Raw genomic sequence first — 12,191 nt, 5'->3', positions numbered from 1 at the left:
TTGGACGTCCTCGCAAGCAGTCAGGCTTGGGACATTTCACAGGCAAGGCTCCTCCCTGCACCACTGCCCAAGGAACCTCTCGCCGGGACTATCGCTATCTCCCTTCCTCTCACTGCGGGAGAGGAGAAATAGGGGATGCAGGGAAAGAAGAAGAGCAATAAAGGCTGGACACCAAACCTGAAGGTGGCCCGCTCCGAGACTTAGTCGAAAAAGACCTGGATCCTGCAACCCCTTTCCCCACTCAATACATGCAAAACCGGGAGGGTGCCGCCCTGGGAGGGCCAGTCCTACCTCTTCACCCGGCTGTTTCGGGGGCACACTCAGGGGGAGGGGAGGAACGAAGGGGCAGAAACCCAAGGCCGAATGCCTGGGCAGAGAGAGATGGCACACACAGACTAAGGACATAAGTGCCCTGTGGAAGTCCGGAACTGCGAGCCCCAGAGGCAACGTGTCCAGCCCCGCCAACCATCTCCGAGAAGCATTCCCCCGCCTCTTTCCCAGCCGGCCAGCTCCGCCCTCACCTGTCTGCAGGGAAGCCGGCAGCTCGCACGTCGAGGATTATCCCTGCCCCTGCTCTCCGGAGTCGCCTCAGCCCTGGCAAGAAGTGAGAGGAAACGCGACCCGGGCCTTTTCCTTCTTCCTCTTCTCCCACGCACCTTGGCTCCTCGGGGGCGGGGAGCAACAGCAGCTGTCACAGCCTCACACTGACCAACCGCCGAGGACACTCAGATCGGCGGCAGCTCCAACAGGCCTACAGCTCCAACACCGAGAGCAGCGGAGCCGGAAGTGAGGGGACCGGAAGTAGCGTTGTCCGTAGCCCTGGACGGCCTCTCTCTCCCTCAGTCTGGCCGGCCCAGCCACGTCTCGATGGTGCCAGCGCGCTTCCCCCGAGGCCCCCTCCACCCCGCTCCAGGAGGCGGGCCCCGCCCCTCCCGCTGCGGCCCCTAGCAACCACATCCGGGACTCAGCCGGCGCCTTTGCCCGGGTAATTTTCTGGCTGCGGCTAGATCACTGGGGGGTGTGAGCGCGGGTCCAGATGCACCTGCCAGAGCTGGGAGCTTGCCGAAGGGCGCGCCGGCCTGGTCTTGAGTGGTCGGAGGTCCAGGAGCCCTCGGCATCCTTTTCTCACCCACACACCCCAGCCTCACGTATTAGGCGTCCCCCCAACAGACGGTGAGCCGGTGGCGGGAGGGTGGAGGTGGACGTAGCTCACCGCCTCGCAATCACAGGAGAGCCAAGCTTCTTTCTCAGCTGCCAGAGAGCACGTAGAAGGTTATTCCAGCCCCGTGGGAGGTGGGAAGGTGGAGGGAATGCGGGGTTTAGGGAGCAGACGGGATGCGGGCGCCTCACTCTCCTTCCCCAGTGCCTGGAAAGCCACCCTCTGGCCACATCACTCACGCCCACTCGCTTCAGGAAGACCAGACCCCCTCGCCCGGCATCCCTGAGTTCTTATGATTTGCTCTATCTTTGTGATCACCTTCTGCTCTGCTCGCTCGCAGACAGTGGATCCATGATACTGTTCTTTCCTGCTCCTGTTTATCCAGAGAACTGATTTCTGCTTTCTTTGCTCGCCCCGTTACTTAAGTAGATCACTGCCCTGTCTACAGAAGCCGCCGAACAGTCCTTCTCTCAGATCCCTTTGTAGTTTCCTAAGTGGAGGCCCCAGTCTGTACTTCGGATATTCTCCCTGCCCCCAGCACCGTATGGCTCTGCAGTGGTGCTAGACAAACCTGAAGCTCAGTTACATACAGTATATACCGGTGATGCAGCCGAGCGCATCTCCCTTCAAGGTTCCGGACTCCGCTTTTACTTTGACAGCCTTGGGTGCTCATTTTCACCACCATTTCACTTGCAGCAATGCCAAAGGTAAAAGTGCACTCCGTGGGACCTACCCCTCTTTAGACCATAATTCTCACCTGCCTTGTCACATTAGTTGACAAGACATTTTTAATGACTAAGTGCCCGAAGGCAGAACTCTGCTTCTCCAGATTTGTAGGGAGTTTCAGCGTAGTGAACGGTACATCCCTGTACAGATAATCTTTCCCATATATGTGAAGAGTAGATACCCGTGACACCACGAATATTTCAAAAGTAAATAACAATATTTATTGTCTGAAATCTCCAGGACACCTTCTCTGACAAAAACTGTAATGAAATCCCAAAACATAAATCTGTGGTTAAAGGGCCCTTACCTTAAATGGGTGAATATATATGCCGATCCATTTAACTTCAGTTCTACAGTTTACTGTGGATTTTCCTGTTCAAAGCCATCCTGTTAGACTTCTCAATTAAAAGAAAAGGTTTCCAATCTAGAATAATTACTGCTTTTATTATATAGGAACAGAATGGAACTTAGTAGCCCAGTACAAGGGTTAGAGTTTCAGAAGGGTGATTAGGAAGAGTTGCGTGGCAGTGCTCAGTGGTGCTTGAAAGATGTGTATGTAACTGTTTGAGCTGGCTGGTGCTGTAAGTGTTCCTGCTAGCTGTCTCTTGAGTTTCGGGACACTTAACTAAAGTTGTCTATTAGACTGTTAGGCCCAGAGGTATTTCTGATATTAGAAAGGTGGACACTTGCTTTAGTTATTTGTCCTTAGCTGGATAGTTTTCTTCTCAGCTGCTGGTTTTGATAGAGATTCTGATAGAGTTGGAACTGCTTGGAACTAATGCTAACTTCTGCTTGGTGAAGGTGCTGTGAATCACTTTCGGTACTCTTTGGTCCAGTGCGATTCTGGTATTGTGCATGATTAGTCCTTATACATAGTGTTATGCTGTGCAAGGCTATACACAGGATTACTCTTCCTATGACTTCTGCCACCCCAAGGGAAATTAGAAGGTAGGAAAGCTCGAAGGATACACTGGAAACTACTTCAGCTGGCAATGGAAAACAGTGAAAGTCTATGCACTTTCTCTGAGAAAAAGGAAGTAGTAGCCATTATTCTTGGGTTTGGGGAAAATTTTTCATACTAACTCAAAGACTATTTTAAACCTAACCTTGCTTAGATGGAGACTTTTTTTTTTGTCTCTCTCTCTTTCTATCTCTCTATCTCTATCTCCCCCTCTCCCTACAGCTTGGGGAATTCTGCCTGGCCATTCTCCTTAGGAAGAATAGAAGATTACTACTTTTCTTTTAATTGGCATTGTGTTTGGAGAAGTAAGACAAAAAGGGAATAGCTGCCTGTCACATATGCTTATGACATGGGGCTTATCTACTCATTTACCTTTGCACTGCTATTGGCTATTATTCAGCTTTAGAAAAATCAGGTACCATTTATTCACTTGGCTTGTGGGGAATTGTGGCAGCCTATCTTTTATTTATTGACCGGGAAGGAAAGGAGGCAGTGGGTTAAAGGATATTGTTATTTTTCCTTTCTGAGTGAATTAAATATGCATGCAACCTTTTCTCTTTGCTTTAGATGTTGAATCTGTATTCTGCTTATCAATATTATTTCCTTGGAAGAAGAAGGTGCTATTTTTCTTTTCTAGGGGAATTCTGGTAGTGTCACAGTAATTTTATCACTGTTTATTGACAGCTTCCTTTTCATGAAGAGATATTTAGTTACTGATTGCACAGTGTAATTCTCTGGAAATAAACCCTTTATTAGAGGGTACTGATTAATGGAACATTTAAACAAGCCCATGAATAGTAGAATGAGTAGAACATAAGAGTAGAAATTGTTTTAACTAAAAGAAAAAAAACCTATTCATAATTCCATTTTCTAGAGTTAACATTCAACATTTTGGTCAGTATCTTTTTTTTCTGTGAATATTTTTTTCTTCATTTATTTAACAGATCGTTATTAAGAACCTACTGTTTCCTGGGCACTAAGCACTGTAGGAATAGCCATGAGCCTTTGCTCTCATGTAACTTTCAGTGTATGTTGTATTTGTTGGCATACAGTTTTGTATTTTGCTTTTTCCACTTAATATATGGAATTTCCATCATATCATTAAATATTCTCCTTCAGTGACTCATAGTATTTTAGCATATAGATATTCCTTAATTTATTTATCTAATCCTTTTTGTTACACATTTGGATTATTTTTAGTTTTGTCTATAATTATAAAACAACAATATGAGGAACAGTCTTGTGTGGTTGAATTCTTAGATGACTTCCAATGACGTTCACCTTGTATAATTCCCTCCTCTGTGAACATGATAGGATATCATTCCTATGATTATATTACATACAAAAGGAATTTTGCAGATGTAATTGAGGTTACTAATCAGTTGACTTTGAGTTACTCAAAATGAAGATAATCTGGGTGGTCCTAAACTGACTACGTGAGCCTTATATTTTATTTTATTTTATTGAAGTATAGTTGATTTACAATATTATATTAGTTTCATATGTACAACATAGTGATTCAATATTTCTATAGATTATACTCCATTTAAAGTTATTACAAAATAATAGCTACATTTCCCTGTGCTGTACAATATAGCCTTGTTGATTATTTATTTTATACATAGTAGTTTGTATCTCTTAATCCCATACCCCTATCTTGCCCCACCTCCTTTCCCTCTTCTCAGTGGTAGTCACTAGTTTGTTCTCTATATCTGTGAGTCTGTTTCTGTTTTGTTATATACATTCCTTTGTTTTATTTTTTGGATTCCACATAAAAGTGATATCATAGATTATTTGTCTTTCTCTGTCTGACTTATTTCACAAAGCATAATACCCTCTAGGTCCATCCACATTATGGCAAATGGCAGAATTTCATTCTTTTTTAGGGCTGAGTAATATTCCATTGTATATTTGTACCACATCTTTATCCATTCACCTGTTGATGGACATTTAGGTTGCTTCCATATCCTGGCTATTGTAAATAATGCTGCTATCAACATTGGGGTGTGTGTATCTTTTCATATGAATGTTTTTGTTTTCTTCAGATATATATCCAGCACTGGAACTGCTGGGTCATATGATAGCTCTATTTCTAGTTTTCTGAGGAACCTCAATACTGTTTTCCACACTGGTTGCACCAATTTACATTCCCACCAACAGTGTACAAAGGTTCCCTTTTCTCCACATCCTCGCCAACATTTTTTAGTATTTTTGATGATAGCCATTCTGACAGGTGTGATGTGATATCTCATTGTGGTTTTAATTTGCATTTCCCTGAGTATTAGTGATGTTGAGCATCTTTTCATGTGCCTGTTGGCCATCTGCGTATCTTTTTTGGAAAACTGTCTAATTAGGTCTTCTGCCTATTTCTAATTGGGTTGTTTGTTTTTTGATATTGAGTTAATGGGCTGTTTATATATTTTGGATATTAACCCCTTCTCGGTCACATCATTTGCAAATATTTCCTCCCATTCAGTAAGTTGTCTTTTCATTCCGTGTATGGTTTCCTTTGCTGTCCAAAAGCTTTTAAGTTTAATTAGGTTACATGAAACTTTTAAAAGCAGAGCGTTTTCTCCTGCTGGTGGCAGCAGAGGAAATTAGAGAGGTTTGAAGCATGAAAGAGATTTGACATGAGGAAGGTTCTCTGTTGCTGAAATAAAGAGGGCCACAGGCAAGTACCTGAGGGAGGCTTCCAAGAGCTGAGAGCAGTCTGCTCACAGCCAACAAAAAGCCCAGGGACCTCAGCCCTACAACCACAGAAGTTGAATTCTGCAAATAACCTGAATGAACTTGGAAACAGATTCTCCTCCAGCCTCTAGATAAGAGCCCAGCCTGACTGACATCTTGATTTCTTCCCTGTAAGACCCAAAGCAGAGGACTTAGTTAAGCCCACCTGGACTTCTGGCTACAGGCTGTAAGATAATAAATGGGTGTTGTTTTAAGCCACTAAATGTGTGTTAATTTGTTACACAGCAATAGAAAATGAATATATTCGTAAGCTAGATTATTTTTACATCTACAATTTTTTTGGGAGGGGATAAAATCCTTGGTATGGACTTGCTGGATAAAACTTATGCACATTTTTAAGATTTTTTTTTTAAAAATTTATTTATTTTAATTTATTTATTTTTGGCTGCATTGGGTCTTTGTTGCTGCGTGTGGGCTTTCTCTAGTTGTGGCGAGCAGGGACTACTCTTCGTATCAGTGCATGGGCTTCTCGTTGCAGTGGCTTCTCTTGTGGTGGAGCACGGGCTCTAGGTGTGCAGACTTCAGTAGTTGTGGCTCACAGGCTCTAGAGCGCAGGCTCAGAAGTTGTGGCGCACGGGCTTAGTTGCTCCGCAGAATGTGGGATCTTCCCGGACCAGGGCTCGAACCCGTGTCCCCTGCATTGGCAGGCAGATTCTTAACCACTGCGTCCCCAGGGAAGCCCCTTTTTTAAGGTTTTTGTACTGTATTGCTAATTTGCCCTCCATAAGCTTTGTACCAATTTATTTAACACAGGCTCCTAGCAACCTATGTTACTGCATCCTGGCAAACACTAGATACTGCTGTTCTGGTAAATAAAAACAAAAACAAAAAGGTATCTCCTGTTTTGAAGGAAGATTTACATTTCTCTTATTACCAATAGAACTGACCATTGTTTTCTTTATTTGGAATTCAGTTGGTAAGTCTTTTTTAGTGAATTGCCTGTTCTTAGTCGTTAGTTAGCTTTACTGTTGACATAGAGAAGGTAGTTCCTAACATGTAGTACAACATTTCTCTTGTAATATTTTCAAGGGGTAGAATGATTAATTGAGAGAATGATTAATTAATTGAGAATGAATATTCTAAGAAATATTAGCTGCTGCTATCACTCCCTGCAAAAAAATATCCCAGCCATTTGTACTGTGGGAGAATGGAAGATGTCAGCTTCATTGATTAGGCAGTATTGGTGCCTTATTCTTTGCTAGGGAAAAAGTTTAGCATGTCTGGTTTGTCATTAGAAGTGTGGTTGTTTCAGGAATAAAGATATATTGCATCTTACCTTGGAAAATTGTAGCTTTGACTACTGTTCAAGAAGGAAATATATACTGTTAACTTCAGAAAAAAACTATCTTCCTAAATATATCACTATTTTCAGTTTGATCAAGATAATCAGTGATCTCTGATTGTGTATATTACATTGCTTTATTTGGGATGGGGTAAGGGAGAAAATTCAAGTCACTTTTCTGTAATCCTTGTTATTTGAGATGATAGGGTTTATTTCTGACAAATGAAATAAGACAGAAGGGAAAAAGGAAGGAAAGACGAGAAGAGGAAGAAAGGAAAGAACAGAAAGAAGAAAGAGATTCCCTCTTTCTTTTGGAGAGTAGTTTTGCTTGATTTTTCTTAAGAAATTGGTTCTTGCTACCTAAATTTCTGAAGATTGGTTATCTTCCTAATGAGAGCAAGATATTTTTAATTTTTTATTTTGAAATAATGGTAGATTTATAGGAAATTGCACAAAAATATACAGGGAGGTCCCATATATGAGTAAGATTTTTTTTTTTTTTAGTTGAATGGTCAAATCTTATTTACTTAGAAAGGTCAGACCACCCTAACAGTTGGATATGGAATGTGGTTGCTATTTGTGTCCACAGAATTCATAATGGCTATTCTCCTATAGAGGCCTGATATTGCCTTTTGGGGTGGGGATAGGTTTGGATAGGCATTGGAAATGCTGAGTTGGCTTGGTGCTGGGGGCATAGAATGTGCCCCTGTTAGAGGAGCCACACCATGTAATTCAAGGACACTGTAATATAGTGAAAAGAATGTAGACTTGACATTAGAAAGCCTGGATTCTGGACTGCATTCACCCACATGTATGAGCTGTATGAGCTTTGAAATCCACTTTTACCTCCCTCCCGCGTTGTTTGGAATACAGGAAGTAAAGCAGTTTAGAAACTAACACTCTAGGCTCTCATAATTATTTTTAAGACCTATTTTTGCAATAACAGCAACAACGAAAACTCCTTTACTGGTTATATTTCCTATAATAAAAATTACTTCTTTGATTTTGATGACAAAGGCAGAGGAATTTTAACAAAGTTTTGTGCAAAAAAAAAATGCATGTGTCATCTTGAAACCTCGGAGGACAGAGAAAAATTAGAGGAATGGAGTGCCCACACTCTCACACGGAAGTAACACGGGTTCATCAAATTAGCTTGTTTCCTTGGCCTGCAGGAGGCCCAAAGCCTGTGGTTTCCGGTAGGGGAGATGCTACCTGGGAAGGTAGAGGCGAGCCCACCTGGGGCCCTGTGACTGTTCTCACAGTACTATTTGGCTTAAGAAGAGCTCTGCTTTCAGTATATGTCTTAAGTGGGATTCTTGCTTCTGTTTGAAGTACGATTTCATTAAATCTCTGAATTTTATACATTGACACAGCTGAAAGGAACATTAGAGAGAAGACAATGATGATGAGATCATCAAACATTTATTGAACACTCTGTAAGGTGCAAAATACTGTGCTAAGTGCTTTACACCGTCTCACTGAATGTGCAATTACCCCACGAGGTACGTGCTGTAGTTACCCTTATTTTACAAATAAGGGTGCCAAGGCTTCAGATGGTTAAATAAACGACCCAGGATCACATTAAGTACTAAATGGCAGAGTCACTTGTCAATTCGGGTGTGTCTGGCACCAAAGCCCATCTCCTTACACTATGATAAGCCCTTTATTTTACAGATAAAGAAGTGGAAGTCCTGCGAGGTTAAGACCATGATCACTCTCCTTCTAACTTTTCATCTAGGTCTTTTTCTGCATTATATCTTCTCAGTAATTTATTTATTCCTATGCATTTTGTCAAGTATTTTTGGCCTTTATGCATCCAGCTAATGTGTCAAATTGATAAAGAGTTACTAGATTTTTAAGCATTTAGATAGAATAAGATTTCGATTTTTAAAAATTGTAATGGAATCCCTTGATTTGATTTTTAGTGAAGCATTTTGTACCAGACTCCTATAAAAGAGGCACTGTCTCCCATGTGCTATTAAAAGTTGGACCTTGTGACCACTGTCTGACTGTGTTTTTCTTTTAGAGAAGTCAGAGGGGACAGTTTGTGACTTCATGGAAAAAATAGCCACCAAAGATCTATCCAGCATCATTTTTAGTTCTTTAATTTTGGTAAGCTCATATTTTCCAAACAGATTAAATTTGTCTGATTTATTTCAGAAGTATATATTATAAAGCATTCAAAGGCAAGTGAGAATTCAAAGGCTCAGAGCAGAGCTAGAGAGCTTTTCACAGAGGCACTATTTAGGAGGTAAGCATTTCTCCTGGAAGCTTTAGTTATTGTATTTTTAGAAATATGTTCCCATTCTTTTCATTATTATTAAAAGCATAACTAATTAGTATAAATATTTTTTGATATTCAGTTGACATATCATTGTTAAAATTGTTGTGTTTTTTTGTGTTGTTTTGTTTTTTTAATATTTCAAGAGATAGAGGATATCGTCAAGTCCTAGAAGGGTTCTGCCATTTTCTTCTCCATCCTAAAGAGACTTGGAAATTAATCGGTAACATTTTGCATGAAATTACTGGATCCTTTTCGTCTTATCTCTGAGGCCTTCTGTGGAGAATTAAGAGGAGGTTGAATGCACGCATGGATAAAATGGATCATCTTAAAGGATTGAAGTTCCAAAAATACATCAGCAGGACTGGACAGGTTTGACATAATGAGATTTCTATTTTAGCTTGACTTCCGGAACTCCGAATAAACTATAAACCGAGCTACACAAGGTCCTGGGGAGGAAGTTTCTCTTCTAAAATATTCTAGCTGCAGATAACATTTTTCTTATTCAGATCCTTTGAAGAAATTATTTACTCATCCATTTTCTGAGGAATACGACTATTAGACACTTACCAACTTTTAATATGTGAAGTGGAATAGAAAGCAGCAACTTGTATCATACTGGAAAATAAATTTTCATCAAGAAACAGACCCAGAAAGAGAAGACATCTCTACATAAGCACAGGGTGAGATGGCAGAGGCTCCTGTGGATGCCTCAACTCTGCCCGTAACTGTGAAGAAAAAGAAAAGTCTATCCATTGAAGAAAAGATCGACATCATAAATGCAGTAGAAAGTGGTAAGAAAAAAGCAGAGATTGCAGCTGAATATGGAATAAAGAAAAATTCATTGTCTTCTATTATGAAGAATAAAGACAAGGTTCTAGAAGCCTTTGAATCTCTGAGATTTGATCCAAAGAGAAAAAGACTGAGAACTGCTTTTTACACAGATCTGGAAGAGGCACTAATGAGGTGGTATCGAATCGCCCAGTGTCTGAATGTACCAGTTAATGGTCCAATGTTGCGTCTAAAAGCTAATGATTTTGCCCAGAAACTGGGACATAATGATTTTAAGTGCAGCAATGGTTGGCTGGATCGCTTTAAATCCAGGTATGGTTTAGTATTCAGAGCTCAACCTGTAGAAGCTACAGGTGTATCAGTAGACCCTTCAGATGTCTGGCACCAAAACATACTTCCTTATTATTTAAATGATTATCATCCTAAAAATGTTTTTAATGTAAAAGAGACTGGGCTGCTTTATCGAATGTTGCCTACAAATACATTTGCATTTAAAGGAGAAACATGCTCAATTGGCAAGTTATGCAAAGACAGAATAACTCTGGTGGTTGGGACAAACATGGACGGCTCAGAGAAACTTCCTTTGCTTATCATCGGAAAGAACAGAAATCCACATTGTTTCAAAGGCATAAAATCATTGCCTGTATATTATGAAGCTAACAAAATGGCACGGATGACCTCAGTTGTGTTTGAACAATGGATGCGGAAGCTTGATGAGAAATTTCAAGCCCAGCAAAGAAGAGTGGTGATTTTTGTTGAATCGTTTCCTGCACATCCAGAGGTAAAAAACCTAAAATCCATTGAGTTAGCATTCTTTCCATCATGTTTATCTTCCAAACTTATAGCTATGAAACAAGGTGTTATTAAAAGCCTTAAAATCAAATATCGACATTGTCTCGTTAAGAAATTTTTAAGCTCTGTTGAAGGCAGCAAAGAATTTATGTTTTCCCTGCTAGATGCAGTTGATACATTGCATCTCTGTTGGAGGGCTGTCACCCCAGAGACTATTGTTAAGAGCTATGAAGAGGCAGGATTCAAATCTCAAAAGGGAGAAAGTGACAAGACAAATGCAGAGATGGACACTGGTCTTGATTTGGTTGCCCATGCCCAGGCGGCAGGAGTGGAATTTCCTGAAGGCTTATCCATAGAAGAGTATGCTGCCCTGGATGATGATTTGGAGACATGTGAAGCAGCACCAGGTGGTGATGCTGTATGGACCAAAGAAAGTAAATCAGATGAAACTGGATTTTATACTTCTGACGAAGAGGATGATGGTGGATCTCTGGGAACCGAACTCCCTTTACCATCAAAAAATGTGGCAATAACCGCTTTAGATACTCTGAAAAGTTTTCTTAGAAGTCAAGATATGAATGATGAGCTTCACAATTCTTTAGCAGACCTTGAAATTTTTATTAACTCTTTATCATCTAAGTAGTTATTTATTGTACAACTTCTGAAGATAATAGCTTTTTGTAATACATTTTACTATTTAAGGTATGTAAAGGGAAAATACTACTTAAACCTAAAAAATGAAAAACTAGTAATCTGGTTTAATTGCAAATGTCTTTAGTCTGAAGAGCAAAGTCCCCTAGGTAGATTAAATAATGAGTAAGTAAATAAAAAATATGAATTTCAATTTAGTAAGGTTTTGGGGAGCAGAAAATGAATTTCAGAGGCCTTGTACTTGAAACATATGGCATATATGTCAAAAATAAAAAGAACTCTCCAGCTGTTTGATTCATACAGGTTGAATTGGTGATTGCTATTTTCTGTTTTTTCTTAAGTTCAGATCATGTTCTAGGATATTTTAATTTATCTACCTCATCTAAGAAACAAAATATCTATCTATTGGTTAGATATTTAGTTTCATAAACATATATATTCTAACTAAAGTATCGAGTGTTAATTTTAAATTATTTTTCTCATAACTAGCTAATCGTCCCAATAAAAACTATGAAAAATTACTGAAAATAAAATCTGACCCAATTATATACCGATATGATTAAAAATGTGTCTAACTTTCAAGTTATTTCTATATAAGATCAAATAAAAAACTATGACCTTATCAGATTTTTTTTAATCATCTATAACCAGAAGGTGATATGGGTTCTTCCTAAATATTTGTATGTATATGTGTGTGTTTAATAGAAAGGTACATTATTGAAACATGTATTAAACTCTTACGATATTTATACTTTAATAAGATTACTCTTAAAAAGTAAATATGAATATACATATGCAG

At 39.9% G+C, this 12,191-nt stretch overlaps 2 protein-coding genes across 17 annotated transcripts in view; one reads left to right on the top strand and one right to left on the bottom strand.

Annotated features, from left to right (window-relative positions):
* Positions 1-910, bottom strand: part of ARFIP1 (ARF interacting protein 1) — a 132,827-nt gene extending 131,917 nt beyond the window's left edge. The window contains exon 1 of one of the 10 annotated variants that reach the window (XR_014264153.1): positions 292-468. Coding sequence is in view for 4 of the 10 variants with exons in the window: in XM_082463566.1 (XP_082319692.1) it covers positions 292-405 (114 nt within the window). In the remaining 6 variants the exon portion in view is untranslated. Of the gene's footprint in view, positions 1-291; positions 473-521 lie in introns of those variants that run through there. The other 9 variants (XM_082463572.1, XM_082463571.1, XM_082463567.1 and 6 more) reach the window with 9 other exon arrangements.
* Positions 1-11,690, top strand: part of TIGD4 (tigger transposable element derived 4) — an 827,821-nt gene extending 816,131 nt beyond the window's left edge. For 2 of the 7 annotated variants that reach the window (XM_082463546.1, XM_082463545.1), the window contains one exon: positions 5,935-11,690. In XM_082463546.1, coding sequence (XP_082319672.1) covers positions 9,846-11,384 — 1,539 coding nt within the window. In that variant the 5' untranslated portion in view covers positions 5,935-9,845 and the 3' untranslated portion in view covers positions 11,385-11,690. Of the gene's footprint in view, positions 1-874; positions 986-1,103; positions 1,174-1,588; positions 1,867-5,934 lie in introns of those variants that run through there. The other 5 variants (XM_082463548.1, XM_082463551.1, XM_082463550.1 and 2 more) reach the window with 5 other exon arrangements.
* The last annotated feature ends 501 nt before the right edge of the window (positions 11,691-12,191 follow it).

This window comes from Balaenoptera physalus (genome assembly GCF_965194825.1).
Source record: "Balaenoptera physalus genome assembly, chromosome: 5".
In the NCBI taxonomy this organism is placed as follows: Eukaryota; Metazoa; Chordata; class Mammalia; order Artiodactyla; family Balaenopteridae; genus Balaenoptera; species Balaenoptera physalus.
Note: the sequence above shows the minus strand (reverse complement) of the source record. Positions and strands in the feature narration are given on the sequence as shown.